The sequence below is a fragment of the Myodes glareolus genome, chromosome 15 (assembly GCF_982192425.1).
Source record: "Myodes glareolus chromosome 15, mMyoGla1.1, whole genome shotgun sequence".
Lineage (NCBI taxonomy): Eukaryota > Metazoa > Chordata > Mammalia > Rodentia > Cricetidae > Myodes > Myodes glareolus.
The window spans coordinates 3186078-3209967 of record NC_142040.1 but is presented as its reverse complement, the minus strand read 5'-3'; the positions used below and the strand labels follow the sequence as shown (position 1 = coordinate 3209967).

Sequence of the window (23890 nt, the reverse complement as noted above, 5' to 3'; positions counted from 1 at the left end):
GACACAAATCTATCTCTGATCCTAGTTCCATAGAAGCAGGCCATGTGCAGCTAACTCAGTAGAAGGCTGCCCTCACTGAATCCTAGTACTGCTACCTCAGGGATTGGTTTTCCTGGCCCCTTTATTTAGTGCTAGTTTTGTCCTCTGAACTGATCTCACATATTGTTAGTCACCCATTGCTTTGTCACATTTCCAGGTTGCTGGCTTGACTTCTTGTTTAAATACTGTTGTCTTTCATTACCTAGGCTCACATTAGGTCACTGTAGCAAGGGTCTTCTCTCTGTGGTCATACTCAAATTTCCCCTTTCTGCCACTGGATGGTAAGGTAGTAGAAAATGTATTTCAATTTTAATGCATAGCACAGGAGCTCCCAGGGTCCCATGCCTCACTTGTGATCTTTACTGCCTTTTCAGGTAAGATATCGTCTGGAAATAGTAGATTCCTCCTTTTAAAAAGGGCCAAACCTAGAAGTGAATTCACAGGGCAGGAAGAGGCTTGTGTTAGCTATAAGAAAGCAGCAGATCAGATATCTCTAAACAGTTACACAACACATTTGAAATACAGAAAACAAAGCAAACTATTTTGATCACTTTTCTAGGAGAAATCTTTGTCCACACATTTATTTTTGTACATGTAAATAAATGGAATTTATCATTTATTTATAGATCTTTTACTAAAGATTATTGTTATTATTTATTATTATTATTATGGTTTTGTTCTGTTATTCAAAAGTGCTACTTAAAAGCACATATGAAGCTTAGCATATCTGAGCACTAAATTTGAGTGCTCCACCCAAACACAAGCTCTCTGAGGGTGGGAACTTCAGCTGACTTTGTATTATGGTCCCAGTGTTCCCTTATAAATGAGAGGTTTGCTGACACACCTCTGAAACATACTGCTTTAGTAGTTCTTTAGTAGTTCACGTGTGTGTGTGTGTGTGTGTGTGTTCATTCATTTCTGTTCTTCTGGGTCACCAGCCACATTGACTGTGCTCTTAGACTCTGTGGCCAAGGAAGGCTTGATGCATATAAGTTGGCTGTGGATATGAACTGAATTACAGTGGATATATTCTCTGTTACAATGATTCTTTAATGAATAAGCTATGTTAAAATATACAGTAGGTTTAGCCTGTTCATTCCTTGTCTAGTGTATAGGTTCCATATTTGAGATAACATGTAAAATAATTAATGTTATGTTTTCACTATGAATAGGATAAGGATGGAAAACCACTCCAGCCAAAAGAGTCCAAAGAACAACTTCCAGTAAGCAATGGGCTTTCTCTGAGTTTGTCTTCTGTGGCCTGCTTGCAATTAGCAACCTGGGAAGGGTATAGTTTTCCCATTTAGTGAGCTTATCAGATGTGATAATGGTGAATACCACAGAGGAAGTATGCCAGCATTGTTTTTGTTGTGTTTTCTGTTTCTTTCAGCCCTTAAGTAATGAGCTCCTTCTTGATGCATTGTCTCAGGACTTCTCCAGTCCGACAAACATATCTCTTGTAAGTATGAAGCGCCTGGTCGAGAAATTTCTCTTTTTGTCCCTTCTCTTCCTTCATTTGTTTGTTTGTTTGTTTGTTTGTTTGTTTCTTTCTTTCTTTCTTTCTTTCTTTCTTTCTTTCTTTCTTTCTTTCCTTTTTCTTTCTCTCTCTCCCTCTCTCCCTCCCTCCCTTCCTTCCTTTCTCTCTTTCATTCTCTATTCCTTTCTTTCTCTCTCTAGTTTTTTTGAGCCAGGGTTTATGTGTAGACCTTGGAACTATAATACTGAACTGTGTCACCCCCTCTCTGAGACACGTCTAAGCAGATTTGAGATAAAGCAATTTACTTTTTAAAATGTTCTCTTAGAAAGTTAGCATTGTAAGTATAAAAATTATAGTTAACAAAATAGAAATAACTAAGTTTGGTAAATATCAAATAACAGATTAGAAAATCATTTGGTACACTGTTACAAACTCTAGTGACAACGTCTCATATATTGGCTTGTAAAATTCAAATAGAATGGAATAACTACTGACCTTGTCGGTCATAGTAAAATAGAACAGAAATTATAGGGAAAGTAGAATTTTTAAAATGTTCTCCATATAATGCTAAAATCAAGAAATAAATTCAGAATACACTACTGATAATAAAAAACATAAAATTAAATTAAAAAATAGCCAATGAAGTATTCATGTATTTCCCGCCATTTGTCTTTAAAAATAAAACAAGGTAAATTTGATGAATCTGATATCTGTGGAATTTCAATTTCTCAAAGTAATAGTATGGACAGTAGGAAGTTTGAGCCTGTGTACAACTTAGCACTAAACATGCTGGCCACAGCCACAGCCTCATTTCTAAATGACCAGAAGCTGTTCCCTTTGAAAGCACAGGTGGTTTGTAAGATACTAACAAGTGTACATGCATGTCAGATATAAATTCTGTTTTTATATTTTTTACTTGGTTCTTATAAATATCAAATCTTTAAAAAGTACTGGTGAGTATAATAGAGGAAAATCAACACAGAAACCTCAAATTTAATGTAAAATTTAAATTTGATGTAACAGAAAGATGTAACAGGCAGTACAAGTGTTAAACTGATTTGGGGAGAAATTGCACATAAAAAATTTAAAGAAATTTTAGACAAAAATACAATCAGTACAATTTATAAAACTTAAACAAAATCAAAACTAAAGAAAACGGGAGAACTGCTCATAAATTCCCTCCATTATTTGAAGGGTTGTTCTTCTAAACATCACTGTCTAGGTGGTCCCTCTGTGACATTAGTATGTCCTGAGAAGGAGGACGTTCTGCAAAGTTGCTTCTTACAAACAATCATTCTCACTTTAAAAATCTCATCAAGTATGACAGCGTCAGTCAGTAAAGGTCACTTGAGTTGACAGGTAAAAAAGTATTGGCATGCACTATAACAATTATTAAAGTCATTATTTGCCAAATCTTAGATATTCATTGGCAAGAAAATTGGCAATAGAGCATAGTAATATAGGCACGAGCAATAATAAAGTAGCTGTGTCCATATGCAAGATTTATTTAGAGGTCAGGTTTGGTGCTGTATGTCTCTAATCCCAGCAAGAGGCAGGTGGATCTCTGTGAGTTCAAGGCTACCCTAGTGGACATAGCAAGATCCTGTCTCAAAAACTGCAACAAGGCTGGAGAGTTTTCTTTTAATCACTTGCTCTTGCAGAGGACCCAGGTTTGAGTCTCAGCACCTACATGGTGGCTCACAACTGTCTGTAACTATAGGGAAGGGATATAATGCCTACTTCTTAGCTTCACAGGCACCAGGAATATACATGGTGTATATATCTACATGCAGATAAAACATTCATACACATGGAATAAATAAGTTTTGAAAACAAAACTACATATTTGATATTTAACATACATTCATGCTTTAAATAAAAACCTCGAAAGAATGGCAATCCCTTTTGTTCACTGCCAAGAACAAAATGTTTAATATGAAATAACAGACTTTTCTAAAATTATAAAACTTTGATTTCTGTTAAAGGGAAAGTCATTAGCAACAAATGTAAAGTAATTGACAAACATTCATAAGGAATGCCTGCATAGAGTTGTGGGTATGACTGTTTGTATAAAAGACATATATATGATATCATGTATGCTAGCTTGTTAAAAACAAATCAGTAAATTTTATTAATAAGAGATTCTAACTTACATAAAAAGCACAAAATAAAAAATGAATATAAAAATAAAGGAACAGAAATAGAAATATATTTATCTAAGATGGGTTCATTGTTCTCAATAAGTAATGACTATTCTCTTGGACAGCTAATAAGTTATTTTCTTATTAAAATATCAGTAAGGTACCTTCTAGAGCTGAGTAAAATTATTCTAAAATGTATTAGAAAAGTTAATTTATAAAAATATGAAACCATAAGTATTTTTAAATGTTTTAGGTATTATTAACCCATTAAACATTTGGGGCTTTAGTACAGTAATGGTAAGTAAAGACTATAGTCCAAGAATTAACTTACAGCAGAGTGCACATGAGTAAAATAAGAAATCAATGTAGATGAGGAATGTAGCATTCTTAAGGGAACCAGGAATAAATATTATTTTAGAAAGTTTCAGAAATAATTTGTTATACATCATTCAGAAGAAACCACCGCTGCTGGCTTAAGGCATATAGCACAGTGTGCCTTTGGCAATTATCAGAAGTGAACATATAATGTAAAAGTTTAATTATGGCAATAGCAAACAGGACTATGTCCATTGTTTTCAGCAGTATGTATTCTTATTAGAAAGTGCCAGTGCTGTGGATTTTTTAAGACTCATTTATTTAAAAATGAACTAAATGTTTCTTAATGGTATAAGAAAGTATTTTGAAATTTTAACATAAGAAATGATAAATATTTGCAGAGATAGTTTAAATATCACTTAAAATTACATAATATATAAATATATTTTGGCATTGTACTTTACTCTATTAATATATGCAGATTTTCCAGTCTTTTATATCAGTTAAAAATAAGTTTAAAAATTTCTCTTACATGGAATTCCTCTCTTTCATCAATGACTGTAATACTGAATATCATAATATTTAAAGATCTAACTCTGTCTATCTGGAACTTCAGATATGAGACTGTGTTCCATCTTCTAACCTCCAAAGCCCTCTTCAACTTGGCACCCCCCAGACCTCTGTCCATCTAAGGGAAATATCTCTAAGCTTCTCCAGGATGCTGGCTTCATAACTTTGATAGGTCTTTTCCCATTGGTACTTCCCATTACGTCTTGCCTCTGATCTTGAATTCATTAGAACAGAAGTTAAACTGTGGAAAAGATTTTTTAAACACTCTCCAAAGACATGTCTATAACTTATATGCAGCATATTTAAAAATAATTTAAAAATTTTTAGTAACCCAGTGTCCAACATGAAACACATAAATAAGTCACAGAACTCTGAATAGATTGTTGGATGGCATTTAGAGTAACAAATGTGAAATAGAAAGAGGAAATCATTGGCTGGACAGATGTCTCAATGGTTAAGAACACATACTGGGTTTTTTTATTACATATTTTTAGTTTTTTAAATTTCATTTTACATTCCAAACACAGTTTTTCCCCATCCCTCCTCCCTCCCCACCAGAACACCCCCCATTCACTTCTTTCAATGGGTAAGGACTCCCATGGGGAGTCAACAAAGTCTGGTACATTATGTTGGGCCAGAACCAAGACCTTCTCCTCTGTATTAAGGCCAAGAATGGCATCCCACCATAGGGAATGTCCTCCAACAGGCTAGCTTGTGCACAAGGGATAGATTCTGGTCCCACTGCCAGGGGCCTCTCATTCCAAGCTTCACCACTGTATCCCACATATGGAGGGCCTAGTTTGGTCTTTTGAAGGCGGCTCCACAGCTGTGGGTCTAGAGTTAATGGGTTTTCAAGAACTTGATAGAGCTGTCTCCATCATGATATTGACCACTCTTGCTCCATTCTTCTATTGGATTCCTGGAGCTCAGCCTGGTTCTCGGTTGTGGATCTCAGCATCTGGTTCCATCAGTTACTGAATGAAGGCTCTATGATGATAGTTGGGGTATTCACTAATCTGATTACAGAGAAAGGCCAGTTCAGGCACCCTCTCCATACTGCTAGGAGTCTTTAACTGGAGTCATCCTTGCAGATTCTTGGGAATTTCTCTGGCCTGGTTTTTCCCTAACCCCATAGTGACTCTGTCTATCAAGATCTCTTTTCATTGCTCTCCCACTCTGTCCCTCTCCCTGCTCGACCATCCCATTCTCTTGTGTTCTCATCCCCCAACCCCTTCCATTTACTGCCCCTTACCCCCAGTTTACTCAGGAGATTTCCTCTAATTCCCCTTTGCAGGGCAATTCATGTGTCTCTCCTAGGGTCATCCTTGTTACCTAGCTTCTCTGGTGCTGTGGATTTTAGTCTGGTTATCCTTGGCTTTAGACCTAATATCCACTTATGAGCGAGTACATACCATGTTTATCTTTCTGAGTCTGGATTACCTCACTCAGGATGATTTTTTCTAGTTCCATCAATTTGCATGCAAATTTCATGATGTCATTGTTTTTAACAGCTGAGCAACACTCCATTATGTAAATGTATCACGATTTCTTCATACATTCTTCAATTGAGGAACATGTAGATTGTTTCCAGGTTCTGGCTATTATAAATAATGCTCCTATGAATATTGTTGAGCAAATGTCCTAGTGGTATGATTGAGCATCCTTTGGGTATTGCTGGGTCTTGAGGTAGGTTGATTCCCAGTTTTCTGAGAAACCACCATACTGATTTCCAAAGTGGTGGTACAAATTTAAACTCCCACCAGCAGTGGAGGAGTATTCCACTGACTCCACATCCTCCCCAACATAAGCTGTCCTCATTATGTTTGATCTTAGCCATTCTGATGGGTTAAGAGGGTATCTCAGAGTCATTTTGATTTGCATTTCCCTGATGATTAAGGATGTTGAGCAATTCCTTAAATGCCTTTCAGCCATCTGAGATTTTGCTGAGAATTCTGTGTAGCTCTGTACCTCATTTTTAATTGGATTATTTTGTATTTTGATGTCTAGTTTCTTGAGTTTTTTATATATTTGGGAGATCAGCCCTCTGACAGGTGTAGGTGAAAATCTATGCCCATTCTGTAGGCTGTCTTTTTGTCTTATTTACCATGTCCTTTGCCTTACCCCAAAAACTCTACCTGGGAACTCCTATAGCTGATAAAAACCTTCAGTAATGTGGGTGGGATACAAGATTAACTAAAAAAAAATCAGTGACCCTCCTACATAAAAATGATAAACAAACTGAGAAATAAATTGGAGAAATATCACCCTTTACAATATCCAGAAGTGAAAAATATCTTGGAGTAACACTAACCAAATGAGTGAAAAACCTGTATGGCAAGAACTTTAAGTCTCTAAAGAAAGAAATTTAAGAAGGTATCAGAAAATGGAAACATCTTCCATACACCTGGATATGAAGGATAAACATTCAAAAAATAGCAATCTCACCAAAAGCAATCTAAAGGTTTCAGTGCAATCCCCATTAAAATCACAACACAATTCTTCACAGATCTTGAAAGAACAATATTCAATTTTATATGGAAAAACAAAAACCCAGAATAGCTAAAACAATCCTGTCCTGAGGGACTTCCAGAGGCATCACCATCCCTGACTTCAAGCTCTACTATAGAGCTATAGTAATAAAAATAGCATGATATTAGCATAAAAACAGACATGTGGACCAATGGAATAGAATCAAAGACGCTGACATTAATCCACACACCTATGAACACACGATTTTTGACAAAGAAGCCAAAATGATACAATGGAAAAAGAAAAGCATTTTAACAAATGGTGCTGGTATAACTGAATATCAACGTGTAGAAGAATGCAAATAGAACCATATCGATCATCATGTACAAAACTCAAGTCCAAATGGATCAAGGACCTCAACATAAATAGTTACATTGAACTGATAGAAGAGAAAGTGGGATGTAGCCTTGAACTCACTGACACTTCCAGTCTGTTCTCACTGAACTCACTGGAGACCACTTCCTAAATATAACCCCAGTAGCAAAGACACTGAGAGCAACAACCAATACATGGGACCTCCTAAAACAGCACATACTGTTCTGTCAGAGGACCCACATTCAGTTCCCAGCACCCACAAAATGCCTCACAACCTTATGTAACTACAGCTCCAGGGACCTAAGGACCACTTATGACTTTCATGGGCAACTGTACTCATATACACATACAGCCTTATGTACACATACTTACATGTAATTAATAATAAAAATGAATCTAAGAATAAAAAAATGAGAAATTGTAAAAATACTATAGAAGTGGAAATGAAAAAATAGTGTTTTAAAGATTGCAAAAAGGCATGCATTTGAATAAAGGGACTAAGAAACTAAGCAGTTTTAAGAGTTGTATTTTAAACAAAGATATCATGGTCATAATATTATATGTAACATGTAAATAATAATGTTTTTAATAAAAGGAATTTGATGATACCAAGCTTTCTGCTGCCATCTCTGAAGTAGTTTCCCAGACTCCTGCTCCTAGCACCCATGCAGCAGCCCCTGACACTGAGGTAAGTAGATTACCTTTCTTGGAAATATTTTTAAAACAGCAAAAAGAAAGAAAATAAAGCACCTGTCTAGTACAATTGTATAGGAAAAATTATTAGAAAGATCCAGCACCTTGTGTTACAGAAAGACTTAGATTGGTGTTTTTGAGAAACAACAAGTTCTCTCTCTCTCTCTCTCTCTCTCTCTCACACACACACACACACACACACACACACACACACACAAACTCTCATTCATTATATATATGAATATATATGTATATATAATACAGATAGATATAGATGGAGGAGGGTCTATCTATCATCTATCTATCTATCTATCTATCTATCATCTATCTATCATCTATCATCTATCTATCTCTCTATCTATCTATCTACTAGATTAAAAAATGCCCCTAGTTTTTCTCAAAACTGATTTCCTTTGTCTTTCTTGGCCTATTCTGTAATTTACTACCCATCATTTGATCCCATTTATTGTATGAAATTTCTGAGCATTTGAGCTATTCTGAGAAAAAAAAATGACAAGTGTGTCATGGAATTGCATTGTTCTTCCACCATTTCAAAAGTGAAAATTTGTCCTTTTTATATCAGCATTAGAAAATTCACAGCATTAATATTGCTTTAATTGTGTCTTATGAGGCAAGGCTATGGAACCAAAGCTTTTCCTGACTTCTTTGTCTATGGTGCTAAAACAGACATTATTCATTGAGCATAAAAAGACAAAGTGGTACCCTTAACCAAGTCTCATCCTCTCTGTTGAGCGAAGTGGCTCATTTGCTACGTGAAGTTCCCTTAGTGAAGTCAGCTTTGTTTTCGTTCCTTTTGATGTGATGTCAAAACATTCTTAATACAGTGGTCTTAGATTCTGATGAATTTTTATCCTGTTGGGTCAGCTCAAGATCATCTTAAAATATCCAGAGAGAGCTGACAAAGTCCAGACTAACCACAGGTAGCTCCACCATTTACAGCTGTGTTTCTGGACTCTAATGGAAATCAATTGCTTAAAACAAGCAAAATACTCCCTTCCATGTGTGCATGTTTAGTATACATGTCTAAAAGGTGCAGCAGAAAGAATCAGTGAATCAGCCACTCTCGTTGCTGCAGTTCTTTTCTCAATCCAGATGTAAGCCTCTGCCTTTCAGGATATTTTTACAGGGGTTCCTTTCCTTTGCTTTCCCATTAGAGAATTGTGTGTGTGTGGGGTGTGTGTGTGTGTGTGTGTGTGTGTGTGTGTGTGTGTGTGTGTAGAATGAAAGTAAATCTAAGTAAAAATGTTTATTTTAATGAATTATATGTGAACATCAGAGTTAACTATACTATCATAATTCTTGCAAATTTTTTTGCTGTGTCTAGCAATCTTTCAGAAAAATTACATATGTGCAGAGTATCCTGAGAAAAATTTTCAAAAAGCTTTATGCTTAAATGATCCTTGCAGGAAAACCTTCTTGAGAAGAACCTAACAAAGTTAAAACATGACTGAGAATGGCAGGAAAAGATTCACCATGCTTTCAGTCCAAGGACCAGGCTTTCCACTCACTTCTTAGCAATGTGTTTAAGCAACTAGCTTAGATTCCCTGTGCTTGCTTACTTCTAAATTATAATGATGTGTTACCCAGAGGATAACACTTATTTGCTGGGGAACAAATGTATGGGATAATGTATGATGGCCCATTTTCAAAATAATTACAGAACAATGCAGGACATATCACAGCAGGGTGTCTTGTAAAATGTAGACATTAAAACATTTTTAATTGGATCTATATGGACATAAAGTAAATTCATATAGATATAGACAGCCAATATTTTACACCTATTATGTTAAGAATAATTTTAAAAGGTTTGTAGAACTTCACTATAATAACAAGATCAAGAACAGTGCATTCTTTACTTAACTAAGCGTCAGCACACATTCCTCTCAGCAGTGTGACTTGTAGGTGTCACTCACTTTTCCCAGCTGAGAAAACTCAGGTTTGGGAGATGAATTGCCTTAGGAATTGTGCAGTAGACAATGTAAAATGAAATGTTGTTCTAGTTAGCTCAAACTGTGTCGATCTGGTGGTTTTCTTCCCCTAGAGTATCTTCCATTAATTTCTTCAGTTTAACTGTCGTGGGCCTCCTGCAGGTAAAGAAAGAGATTCTCCACTAGTTCCAAAGCTATCTGGATTCTTTTAGGAACTCACATAACATGTCAGAGGCGTGTTTTCACTCAGTAACATAAACCGAACTTTTGTGGGGTTTGTGCTCCAACAAATGGCAGAATAGTGGTACTGAGTTTTATGGCTGTACTTTGTCATGTTCCTCCCCAGTCTGATCTTAGAGTAACCACAAAACAAAGACATATTTATGTTCCACTGAAAATCTGCTTGCTAGCCATCGACTACATCAGTGGGATAAAAAGGAAAGTGATTTGTTTGTTTATAGAACCTCTAGATAAGATTTAGGTCACTTATGTGGATGCAGCCCCTATATTTCCACCAAAAGCCTTCCTTAACCTGGTGTTGTGTCTTTGAGGCGTCTGGGTAGGGAAGGCAGATGCTCTCACCGCTCTGTGTCTTCCGCCGTCAGCGTAGTCTGTGCTCTGACACTGTCTATCCCTGTGACTTACTCCCAGATGTCTATAATAAAATGGTGAGGATCCTGGGTGATTTCCCTGAACAGTTTGGCTAACTTATAACTAATTCAGAATTATTTACTTTTTAGCATGGAGACAAAGAACTCGATGATGCACTGGATGAACTCTCTGACAGTCTTGGGCAAAGACAGCCTGACCCAGATGAGAACAAACCAGTAGATGATAAAGTAAAGGTAAAAGATATTTTCCCACTCCATTCCTACAGACTCTCTGGCATTGTCTGGAGGTGGTTAGCAACTGGGCCATTTCATCTAATTTTCCTGTTTTTTGGTGTAGGTTGTATTTTTTTCTCACTGAAAATTGCATTTTCAGTGCACATTGCATAACAGGAAACATTCCTGTTTGCAAATTTAATTTTAAAATGAAAGCACAGCTGTGTTTTAAGGTTTTTCTCTTCCAATATTTTTTCCTGGCCTTATTTGGGAATAACGGCATATTACTCAAAGGCATATACTTGTTGAGTGGCCACACTTTGTATTTGTAATGGCAGAGATCACACACAGCACAGGTTTCCCCTGCACCTCTTGTGCAAGCATAACTGAATCTGAATTCAAACTGTATATAAAAACTTATACTCTGCAGACATACGTCTAGACAGTCACAATAAACTAACTGAACTATATTCAACATGTATAAACATTTATATTTAAAATACAATATTTAACAAGCTATTTCAACTGACTTGATCATATTTTAGAATCAAAAAATAGCTGGAGTTAGGGAGATGGCTCAGTGGGTAAAGTGGTTACCACACAAGCCTTACAGCATGAGTTCAAATCCTTAGTCATTTAGTGTGATTGTCTATAATTCGAGCCCATACACAGAGATCAAAGGCACAGATAGTAGAGCTGTCTGTCGGCAGCTAGTAGGCCACCTAGCCTGGCATATGCATAGAAAAAGCAATAGACCCTATATCAAACAAAGTGGAAATTGAGGAATGACATTCAAGATTGTTATTCAACCTCTATATGCATGCTGTGCACACACACATGCACACACACACACACACACACAAATCATACACACAAAAATAATAAAATGAAATTATAAAGGAGGTAACTTTCTAAGCATCTGAAACAATGTCCCAAAGACAGGACATTATCATTTGCATTCTCTCATCATTGTATGAATGCTGAGATTAACTTCACCTATATTTTAAAAACTATATTGTAGTGCTGCAAAGAGATTAATCTGTACTCCAAAAAATCTGTGATAGAGATCAGGGGACATCACAGATAGGGGGTTGTTAGTGTTCAGGTATCTATACTGGCCTGCTCTTGGGTTCCTGACAAAATACATCCTTATCTACAGCCACTAAGAACACACCCTGTGCACATTTACTATGTTCCCTTTCAAAAGGTGAGCCTTACCCACTTCCTGTCTCTTTCTCTCCCTTTCTATCTTTCTCTTCTTTCACTCTTGTCCCCAGGGACTGGTCTCTGCCACCCTCTCTGCCCCTTCCCTCTTCTCTTCCAATAACGTGCTATGTGAGCCTTGTTGCAAGACATGACTTCTCTTCGTGGCATTTTTAAATATATTACTACGTTGGATTCCTGACCAGGAATTGAACCCATAACATGGCAGTGATAGTAATGAGTCCTAGCCACTAAGACCACTGATATGGGCATATTCACATTTTCAGTAGCTCTTGCTTACTATCCATTTTGTTGCTTTAAGTTTTGCTTCAGGAAAATACAATAGCTGTAGTGTCTGCACTTTGAATTGTGAAGAGGGAAATGAACATCCTTTTTTTTTCTCTTCAACGTTTATAGGAAAAAATTAAAGCAGAACATAAAGAGAAACTGGGAGAAAGAGATGACACCATCCCACCTGAGTATAGGCACCTTCTGGACAATGATGGACAGGTAAACTAAGGCACACAGTCTAGATCATGTCACTGCTCTCACTTCTCTGGAAGTGAATGAAAGCTTCACTCTTACAGTGCATAAAAACACATCATGACAGTACTTTTACTGTCTCTTCAGAGGTAATATGCAGGGTTTCTACCCTCTTCTGTATATTCTTAAAATGGTCCTATTATTCATGTTCTGAGCCCTGATGTTGCAGTAGTACTTCTTGGCTCTTGATAATGATTCCAAGAATATATAGTTAAGAGTTAATTTTTCAAGAACTGTCTCTAAAAATGACCGAAACAATGAGATGTCAAAGGAAGCTGTCTGTGTGTAAAGAAACCAGAGGAGGGGCAGTGGTAAACAGAGAGGGCAAATAAACAAGACTCCCCCACACTTTGGCCTCTCTTTTCCCACAGTATCTCTAAACTTTTGTTTCTTTAAGCTAATTTGACTGCCTCCCCTTTTCTGTTTGGGGATGGATGAATCATCCTTCTCAGGCCTGCTCATCAAATGGAGCAAAGGAGTCCAGGTGCCATCTGTATGCTCTGAAATCTCAGTGGAGAAGCCCCTCCTTGACCAAAGTCTCAGTGTTTGCTGGAATAGGATTCTTTCATTTTGCTTGCATTAAGTATCCTTGGAAATTCTGTATCCTGCTATCATTCACCCTCCCCCATGTTGATATTGCTACATCATCTGCTTTTCATTATTGGAGATGTTTCATTTAGTGCCCTTGCTTTACGATGGATAAAAGCCCTATATGTTAGTGGTATTCATAATCTTTGAAAATACAATGAGTATCAGGCTTGGTGCAGACCTTTAGTCAGGTATTTGGAAGACTGAAGAAGAAGCATTGGAAATTCAGTATAAGCCAAGGCAATTTAGTGTTTTTAAAGAAAGCAAAACAACAACAACAAACAATAATAGAAACAAATAAAAGAGAACAAGGCATGTAGCTCATATAGTTCAAGTGGATATAAATTTTACTCTCTGGTGGCAGACAATTTCGACATAATCTCTGTGCCACTTCCAGAATCAAATCCTTATATCCCTGTGGCTACCAAAAGGGCTGTGAAGGTAAAGATCTGGGAGAGATCTGGGTTAGGTGCTAAGGTTATCAATTCTGTACAGTCCTTGATTTCTAAAGATACTGTCTATAACTAAGTGAACCTGTACAAAGAGATTGTAGTTAACCAAAAGTCTACCTTATTTTTAAGGATAAACCAGAGAAGCCACCTACAAAGAAATCAAAGGTAATACTATGATGTATACTTTCGTTGTTTTTCATATAGGTGTAGCCTTCTTTAAGCTATAAAGAAGCTAAACATTGTTAAATATTTTTGTCCTGTTGACAATGTGTACAGATAGGCCTATATTACTAACTCCAATTTATTTCTCACAAGAGCCATTTAAAAATAGTACCAGCTTTCTGAGTGAGAAAACTTGTACCAAAGAGCGTAAGATGGACCTAGCACAGTGGTGCATACTTATAATCCCAACTCTTGATAAGGAACATGGAAAAATAAGAGGTTCGCGGTGAGTTTGATTGGTTCAGCCTGCACGAGACTGTCCCCATCACTGTCCCCAGGAAAAAGGAGAAAATGAAGATGCTTAGGTTTTCATGCTTCATGGCCCCTTTACATAGTGTAGTGTTTTAGGGAAATAAACACCAGTAAGCTTTTCTTCTTAAACATGTTTTACTGTTAAGAACATGAGATGATAATCTCTATGTGGCTCTTCTAATACCCTAGAAGCCTGCTCATGACCAGGACCCTATTGATGCCCTCTCTGAAGATTTGAATAGCTGCCCCTCAACTGCAGAGACCTCACAGAATACAGCAAAGGTACTGTGTTTTTTCATACTGATTTCTTTGAAATACACATGAGCATGTATGTATACATCTATGTGATTTTTACAGGGTAGAACTAATAATCTTATGGCACCCTTATGGCACCCTTAAGGAAAAGTTATAATTCTACAGCCCACATCACTATTATTTGATGTATTTCCTTGTCTTTGTCAGTAAATATTTTTACAAAAGTGTCTTCATGATATGTTTATTCCACATAGTTTAATATCATTTCATCAGGGTTCTGCATGTGGCCTATAACCTGCAAAGCCATCATTTTTGTTCACCACATAATTTTGTGAGTGCACAGACAGTAAGTCTCATTTCTTGTGATAATCTTCAATCCCCTAGACTCTCTTTCACTCATTTGTTCTCTGGAGTTTCCTCCTGTCGCTTGTGGTGCAGCTGGTTGACTCCACCTCTGCCTGACCACTTCTGGCCATTGTCCCATCTCAAACCATCCTGGTAGCCTTTGCACACTCTCTTTCTGCATGTGGTCACCTGGCACCAGATGCCTATTTCCCAATGAGCTGGATACTATGTATAGTAGTTGGATCTTCAATTTCTGTACCCAAATTTGCAGAAATCTGATGTTTAATAAGTGCCCAGAACATGTAATTTGAACTGAATCTTTCTAAACTGTAGTGATATTTTATTTGTATTTTAATAAATGAAGCTATCCTGAAGTTCAGAGAGTAAAACAGCCACACTGATCAGTCTCACAAACCAGGCAGTGGTGACACACACCTTTAATCCCAGCACTCAGGAAGCAGAAACAGGTGAATCTCTGTGAGTTTGAGGTCTGCTGGTCTACAGAGCAAATTCAAGAACAGGCTCCAAAGCTACAGAAAAACCTTGTCTCTGAAAACAAAAACAAAAAAGCAAAAACAAAATCAGAGCTCTTCTTTACTTACATTGACTTTTTTTGTGCCATGGAGGAAAACAAAAACCCCTAACCCCTGTTTTTAGTGTTAGCAGAGAAATGGATTTAACCATTAAAACTGTTACATTTGAAAGCTGTATAGCTTTCATGCAAAAACATAGGACATTTATCAAAGAAGAGGAAAACAGGAAAGAATAGATTGGAACAGAGTGGAGAAAAAGAAGGGGATGAGAGGAAATGAATGGGAAAATAAAGTGAAGGGGGACAAGAGAAAAAAGAGGAAAGGAAAGGAGATAGAAACATCAATTAGGTGTTTCCAGAAGAGAGGAGCAGGAGGCTGAGAGAGTCTGTAAATTAAATCACTTGGTGTAGAGGACATGATTATGAGTTAAGTTTAATGCAGCCAAAACAGCAGCAAACAGACTGCCACATCCACCCTTCCTGCTGTGCGATTTATGAGATGTGCTTTATCGATTAAGTGCAGCACAACTGTTTAATTACACATTTGTTTTCATTTCACTAGCATGTATTAATGAGAGAAAACAATGGGTTTTCTGCCTGGCTCTGATTTTTTTTTTAACCTCTGATTTTCTAAAAGGAAATTGTGGGAATACATTTGGGGTTCACATGAAATGATGGGAAATGATGGGAAATATTAGGCACTAGTATAACCCACAGTTCTCTATTATTAGCCTTTTTTATGTCCTGATTAAATATGGGTATAGTCACTGTTATTTTGAAGATTAATACCAAGCTACTCATTTTTATTCAGTTAAGTTGGGGTGTGCAGGCTGTTAACAGGAGTAGTCTGTGTTCATCTAACGATCAATGTCTCTGTGGACTGATGATGGCAGTAGCCTCATTACATTTCCATTGTTTTAGGAGAAGAGCAAGAAGATGGGTTCAAGTTCTAAAGCACCCAAGAATGGAGTAAAACCAAAGAATTCCTCCAAGGTAAACATGGCCATAAATATATCATTATTTGTTTAACAATTGCAAGGAAGTAATATTTACCTGTTAGCTAAAGCTTGATGTTGCAAGCTATTTAGAGAGAAAGACTTTTAAGTAATAACTATCCTCATGCCTTACTAAAAAGATAGATGGATGAATGGATGACAGACAGATAGATAAGTAAATAAAAAATCCATCTCTTGGGGATTGGAGCAATGACTGAGCTCTTAAAAGCATTGACTGTTTCTAGGGATCTGTATTTGATTCGCAACACCCGGTGTAACTCACAACCATCTATAATTCCTGTTCCAGGGAATAGAATGCTGCTCCAGTCTCTGGGGGCACCAGGCATGCAGGTGGTACACAGACATACATGCAGGCCAAATACCAGTACACATAAAATTTTTTAAAAAAATTCAAAAAGTTATTTAAGTTGAAACTTTAAAGACAGAAATATATATTATATGTGTATGTGTATATATAGTGTTTTTAAGTAACTCGTGCTTTGAAAATATAAATGAAATGTGTCCTTCAAACAGTTCAAATAGCATGTGGCTTGCTTTTATTATTGTACCACCAGAGCATATGATTTACATAGATTTTATAACATGGAGATTATTGTAGTTTGATTTCAGGTACTATAATATAACACCAGGATCAAAAAGTACCTTAATGGAAAAAAGAGGTTTTTGGCTTACACTTCCAGATCACAATCAGTCACTGAGAAAAATCAGAAACTCAAGCAGACACTTGAAGCAGAAACTATGGATGTAAGGTTACTTGGTAGCTCTTTCACGACTCATCCTGAGCCAAGCTCACTTTTCCAGGGACTAATGCTGCTTACAGTGGGCTCAGCCCTCTTACATCAATTACAAGATAGTCTTCTACTGACATGCTCACAGAGCAGTCTGGACTGAACAATCTCAGCTGAGATCCCTTCTCAGGTGCCTCTAGGATGTTAAGTTGACAGAGCTCTAACTAGGGCAGAAGATAATTTATAAAGCTAGGGAAGACATTCGAGTTTCCACAGTCCAATGTATTCATTGGTTACGGTATTTGGGAGGGAGATTAGTAAATAATAAGACAATCCATATAATGACCAGCATCATGTCACTGTAGACTTGAGATAGACCCTTTAAGGTACAAAGAGAAAATCCATCTCATGATCGATTATCATATTGCTTTTTTCCTCTCACGAGGCAGTGCTTTAAAATAGGAATCTGTTGCGGGGTAAACTGCTCACCTAATAAATCAGGAAACACAGAAGAGATGGGATACCACAGCCCTGAGTGAGATAAGGTCACACCCCAATGGCTGGCCTAAGGACATCTTAAAAGGCCCTGCTTTGTAAAAGTTGACAGCACCCCCAAGACTTTTACACATGGTTCTTAAGGGGCATTTAATATCCAATTCATATAGCAGTACCTAACTTTCTGTGTTGTACAAAGTAGGATGAAAACTAATGGGTGAAAGTTGAGAACTGGACATATGTAGCATCATGGTTGCACATCTCCTATCACTAAAATTTCTCAAGCTGAGTCAGAGATGGATATTGGCTCAGACAATTTTTAAGTTCCTTCCAATTCTATGTATGTCTTATTTTAAATAACTACAATCTTCATTTGAACCATAATAGAAATAAAAGACCCTAATAGACTAGTTACTCTTTTCTTTTTGAGATTATAATTAAATCAATGCGCCCTTCCCAGTCCTTCCTCCAATATATCCTTCCTCACTCTCTTCCAAATTCATGGCCTCTTTTTTACATTGAGTCATCAGCATTTCTTAGGAACAAGCTAATGAAGTCTTTATATAACTGATTTCATCACAGGGCACAAGAATATTATGTCTCAGGTTAAATTATTAATTCCTTATCTTTTAATTATAATTACAAAAGTGCCTGACCAACCCATTTAGGAAAACCAGAAAATGTAATTGCCCTCCCTACACAGTGGAGATGAGTCAGCCAGCCCCTTCTCAATGCGGAAAAAGACAGGGTCACGGTGGGATGGTGAAACACTGTCCTAATTCCAGAAACACTTCTGCACTTGAAAGCTTTCTTATACGGACAATAAAAAAATAAGTTTAAAGTGGAAAATTTAGGATGATTTACGGCTACTTATAGCTTATAACTTAAAACCTGAGTGGGAAGGACAGAGTCTGTTTGTGTCATAGACTAGGCTATTTTATCCCTAGCTCTCACCCCACCCTTTTTACTACCTGTTTGTTTAATCCTTAGGAGCCCATTTTTTTTTTCATTAAAGTTTCCTGGTGAAACAGTGATTTAGAACTGATTTCATTTAGAAATGAAAGCACTGACTCTAGCTTTGCTTCCTCCTTAGAAGACAGAAGAAGCGTCCGGTCCAAAGGCTGACAAAAAGGAAAGTTAAAGTTACACATTTGGTAAGTTGAGTTTTTTCTGTAAATAACAATAACTGTCCATTCTAGCAGCTTGCATTATGGGAAGAGACATGAAGTTTCTCTCTTGAGTATTTCAGACTTGTTGTGGTCTACTCTCAGGAAATGTTGCAAAGTTCAAAGCATTCCCTTCTCTAAAAGGCACTAAAGGGATTATTGTGCTACTAGAATTTAAAAACAAAATTTATGTGATTAAGAGCTCTTTAAGAGCTGAGTAGTGGTGGCACACACCATTAATTCCACCACTCAGGAGATGGAAGATGGTGGATCTTTGTAAGTTCAAGACCAGCATGGTCTACAGAGTTCCAGGACAGACAGGGCTATACGTAGAAGCCTGTCTTGAGAAACCAAAATCAAAAAGCAAAACAAAACAAAATAAAACAAAAAACCTTTTAAAGTACTCAGACTTTTAAAGAAAATCATACATCAGAACCTAGTAGAATTTTTGAAATACAGACTTTTGTTGCAAAGCAAATTAATGTATTACAGTTTGTAGCAAAATGACATTAATTGGTTTCTGAAATAACAATCATGTCGAGTGGTAGAAACCATAGAGTTTGGGAGCCATAGAGTTTAACCTTTAACTTTGTTAATTTGGAAAGAACAATGATTGATTCTGACCTATTCTTCAATAGATGGGCTCTGGCCTTCTTATAAGCCATAAAATGAAACTGCTTACCCAACAAAGCCTAAAAAAAAAAGAGAGAGAGAGAGAGAGACAGAGAGAGAGAGAGAGAGAGAGAGAGAGAGAGAGAGAGAGAGAGAGAAGAAAGAAAATGAAATGGGGATGGCACGGCACGAAGCCTGACTATGCAGGTTCCACCCTTGGGACCCACGTGGTAGATCCACGAACGACGCCTTCTAATATCCACATTCAGACTGTGGCATAAACACCCAAATGAAAATGTGAAGTGGGAATCTTTTAAAAGAAAAATGTGGGTTAGATCGGCTCCACTTTCCCCATGATCCATGTCATGTTCTGTAGAGGAGCCAGTGCACACCACCTCGAGCTGCTGCACATCTTCCGAGGTAAATGAGGATTTTATATTAAGAAAATAATTGTATTTCCTTGTATTTTCAGGGTATCTGAATAAAACTTTTTCAACTGGTGGATGCTGATTTGAAGAACAAACGCTTTGGTGACAATTTTTCTGGGTGGCTTCTATGTAGTAGTATTTGTGATGCCTTTGAACATCTTAAACATTGGTTTGTTACTCTTTTTCAAAAAGAAAATGAATGTCTCTGGTTCACCTGTGTTGCTATATAGGTATGGATAAACTTCAAAGATTTTTAATTACCTTTAGGTGGGAGAAAGATTTATATTTGTAAGAAACATATCTCATAGTTTCTTAAAACACCAAAAAAAAAAAAAGAAAAGAAAAGAAAAACCCGGAAAACCTTTGCAAAATTTTGCACATTATACATTCAGTACCTGTAAATCTCATTAGTATTTTTGGTTTGCACTTAATTTTTTTAGCATTTGAAAAATAATGCTCTCATCTTTTGTCAGTATTCTGATTTCTTATTACCTCTTTTTCTCTCGGGCTTTTGAACTGTATTTGATGTATCTTTTGGGTTAATGTTGATAAGTCAAATATAAAATATTGTATATTGGGCACATAACTCCTTTGGCGCTGCTAGTAATAAATTAATGATAGATAACCTGGGTAAACCAGGGAACACCAATCTTTCGTAACTGATCTCTCCTTTACTAGGAATGAGGACAGAAGAGACTTGAGACAGAAAGGATACACTAAGACTTGAATTAAGTCAGCACAAGAGCAAAGCACAGGATAGTGATGTCAGTGCACAGCAAGTTTCAGCAATAAAGTTGGGATTCTTAGAATACTCATATGGTTTGAACTATATTGGTTTACCATATCATTAAACTGTGGTTCCACTGTCTACATGAACCCCAGATTGCAATCGTTCGCTTAGAGACATTGGCCACATTGTCTATATGTGGCTTTATAGGAGTCAAATTTATGAAACACAAAAATGAATTTCTTTAAAAATAATGCACACACAGTATGTACATACTGAAATTTAAAATCTGCTTTTATTTCAAAGTAGGTTAAGGTATCCTAACATCTTTGAAGAGTACCTCAGATTTTTCTGAGCAATGTACTAGTGTCAGTGATGGAATTTTGATAAACAATTCCATCTATGTTTCTTGGCATTGAATGCTGGAAAAGATGTCAGGTATTTATAAACCAGACTTCAACTTTCTTGTTTCCAAAGATCACAGCCTTCTTTGATACAAATGAAAAGATTTTATTGGGATTTAATTAACTTCACTAAACATAATTAACATCACCAGTAATTCCTGGGGGTGGGGGCAGGTAAGACCAAGCAAAAGTAAAATACTTAAATTGAACATGATATTTGTAACTGTCTCCAAAAGTACAAATCATCCATGCAGCATTTAAATGTCAAATTCTACCCACACAAACGTTGAATTCCTAGTTCTATAAAAAGGGTGGTCACTGTTCTGTTTTCAAGGCACTGACAAGAAAAGAATATACTGCCTAAGAGATTTGAACCTATTGGTGTCTAATACCTGAATCTGGGCAGTATAGATGTTTGTTCCTTTTGTTTCTAAAAATATGCTGAAACCTTTGACATTGAAAAATACACCTCCAAGGCTATGACTGTAGTATACAAATGTCCATGCACATATAGGAATATTTTTAAATGATAACAAAATAACATAAATTTAAGAGTGCCTGCAAAATCTCATGTACACTTAAGGTACCTAAAATATTTTTCTTAATTAGGAATATCCTCAAGAATTGGGCATTTGATGGTAACTCACGGTGACTTGCATAAGCCATGAGATCTAAATAAATCCTTTTTTATTCTCTTTAACCTTTTATTTTTAAATTCTCTTGGTCAAAAGAAAATAATTGCAACTATTTCCTTAGAAGTAAAGAACAGGTGGATTTTATTACCAAACAGTTGCTGCACATGTAACATTTTATCTGTTTAGGAAATGAGATTTTCCAAAAGTGAAAGTGACCAAATAAGTATTTGTGTTTCTTTAATTAAGATATAAAATGCAATTAAAGGAAAATATTTTACAGGAAAGTCTTGGCTATATGTTCTTTTTTAGATGTACTCTGTGGAAACAAATTATTAGTGGATTATTTTTATTTTATTCTCAAGCCTTCATATGCAGTCAATATAAAAAATAGAATTGTAAACACATTTGTTGTGGTTTAGATATGAAGTGTCCCTCCAGGAGACTCACATGTTGAAGTCTTGGTTCCCAGTTGGCAATAGGAAAAGAGGGGACTGGACCATGAGGGCTCAGCTCCTTAGTAGGTTAATCCATTTGCAGTCACCAATTTATTTATGACTTCATACTTGAATGGGCTATTAGGAGGTAGGTGTTAGTTGGAGGAAATGGTCTAGTCTGTGGGAGTATGGCTTTGACAGTATGCTGTGATACAGTACATGGTGTCCCTAGACACCTCTCTGGTCCTATTTTCTGGCCACTACTGGGTAACTATTCTTCCCTAATAATAGGCCAGTAACAACAGAGCCAGCAAACCTTAGGCTAAAAACACTGAGACAAAATCTTTTCTCATTTAAGCTGATTATCTCAGATATTTTGTTAGAGCAATGAAAATATGATAATTGAGCCCCCTACCCCTAAAATCTCTCTTTTTTATCATATATTACAGCATTATATTTTGACATCATTCTTATTGGTAATATTTATTTATCCTGTAATTTATGCTATACATCTTAAAATTCTTATATAAGACTTAAAGAATTCTTTCCTTGTATTAATATAAGCATGTTGTTTATATTATCCTTTATTGATGAGTCCTCAAAGATGTATTTGCAATAAGTGCCAATATGAGTTCTTCAGGAATTTAAAACAGTATTCCCTACTTAAGGATCAATGACTTTCTAGTACATCTTAAAATGAAGGGTATTTCTGATACATACCTGAGTGCACTGTTTTGTTTTGTTTTTTTTTCAGAAGTGAGATTCCAAAGGAAGTATGTGGCTCTCATATCTGACTTATCAAGGAAGGTTCTAAATGTACATTTTTACAAAAGTTCAAGTAGGGTGTGTAAAAATGACCAGTACTACCATGACAGGTATCACCAGGTTCCTGCTCTTGTCCCGCCCTGAGTGGACATAGAGGAGGCAATTACTACAGACAAGAAACAGAAAAGGACTATGTGGAAAAGAAGGCTATCTCAGAAGTAAAACCTCTATCCCCTCCCTCCTGGATTCCAACTCCAAACTTCTAGGGTTGTCTATCAGTAAAAACCCAGAAGGCAAAGATGGCTGGTAAACTGGACCCTACAAGGCAACACCCATACATGAGGCCAGGAAGACAGGGTGGACAGTAGATTTAGGGAGAGCAATAGGAGGGTTGGCACACTGCCATTTTCCAGTGTGGTGGATGATTCTAGTATCTGCTACACACGTGCCTCACTATCCAGTCTTGCAGAGACATTGATGAATGACTGACACAGAAGGCACAGGGGTTTGCAAGCTGTGGGGGTGGAAGCATAAAGTACGAAATGAGAAGAACTCCTTTGGCTTTTCTGTGGCAAGGAACTGGGCACTTGGGTTTACACAGCAGGGCCACATCTTAGCCAGACCCATGGCAGCAACAGACATTGAAGACAAACTTTTCTCAGACATGATCAAGTCAAATGAAATAAGAAAATATCTTCAGTGGGAACTAAAACAACCATCTTTAGCTTGAAAATACTCAAATTGGACAATGTTTTGCTGATTATAAATCACAGAAACTTGGCAAGAAACAAACTGTCACATTTCCAACTTCTCTTTTTGCAGCCATAGCCTGATTTTTTCAAAATTCTTATCCATCCATCGTATGTTTTCCTCAATGGCCTCAATGGTTTGTTGAACACAACGGAGCTGAGAACCATTTTCTTTCAAGGAGCTAAAGAATCCTTTTACCTTGGGAAGAAAAAGTGAATTTTAAAAGCATTAGTTTATTACATTAAGCGAATGGTTATTTAAGGCCAGTTAAAAGTCAAGGCAGAATTCCAGCATTTGATAACATTCTATATAGAAGGAAGTCCAAGGCGTCTGGTTACAATTACATATCACTTAAGGCTGAGCTACACAAAATGAGCTCATGACACATGTCAGCTTCTTTTTTTCCTGTAGCTCTTTTATTTATTCACAGTTGCCAGACTTTAAAATGCTTTGCATATACCATTTCATAATGAAGGTTTAATT

The 23890-nt window shown here is 36.7% G+C and overlaps 2 protein-coding genes across 11 annotated transcripts in view; one reads left to right on the top strand and one right to left on the bottom strand.

The window, feature by feature from the left end:
• The window catches only part of Cast (calpastatin), a 102567-nt gene extending 82226 nt beyond the window's left edge, over nucleotides 1–20341 (top strand). For all 8 annotated transcript variants that reach the window (XM_048424661.3, XM_048424639.3, XM_048424670.3 and 5 more), the window contains 10 exons: nucleotides 1212–1262; nucleotides 1430–1498; nucleotides 7982–8074; nucleotides 10772–10876; nucleotides 12476–12568; nucleotides 13771–13806; nucleotides 14305–14397; nucleotides 16169–16240; nucleotides 18580–18640; nucleotides 19737–20341. In XM_048424661.3, the coding sequence (XP_048280618.3) occupies nucleotides 1212–1262; nucleotides 1430–1498; nucleotides 7982–8074; nucleotides 10772–10876; nucleotides 12476–12568; nucleotides 13771–13806; nucleotides 14305–14397; nucleotides 16169–16240; nucleotides 18580–18627 (660 nt within the window). In that variant the 3' untranslated portion in view covers nucleotides 18628–18640; nucleotides 19737–20341. The remainder of the gene's footprint in view (nucleotides 1–1211; nucleotides 1263–1429; nucleotides 1499–7981; nucleotides 8075–10771; nucleotides 10877–12475; nucleotides 12569–13770; nucleotides 13807–14304; nucleotides 14398–16168; nucleotides 16241–18579; nucleotides 18641–19736) is intronic.
• A 354-nt stretch (nucleotides 20342–20695) lies between these two features.
• Nucleotides 20696–23890, bottom strand: part of Erap1 (endoplasmic reticulum aminopeptidase 1) — a 36792-nt gene continuing 33597 nt past the window's right edge. For all 3 annotated transcript variants that reach the window (XM_048424626.3, XM_048424621.3, XM_085676927.2), the window contains one exon: nucleotides 20696–23605. In XM_048424626.3, coding sequence (XP_048280583.1) covers nucleotides 23453–23605 — 153 coding nt within the window. In that variant the 3' untranslated portion in view covers nucleotides 20696–23452. The remainder of the gene's footprint in view (nucleotides 23606–23890) is intronic.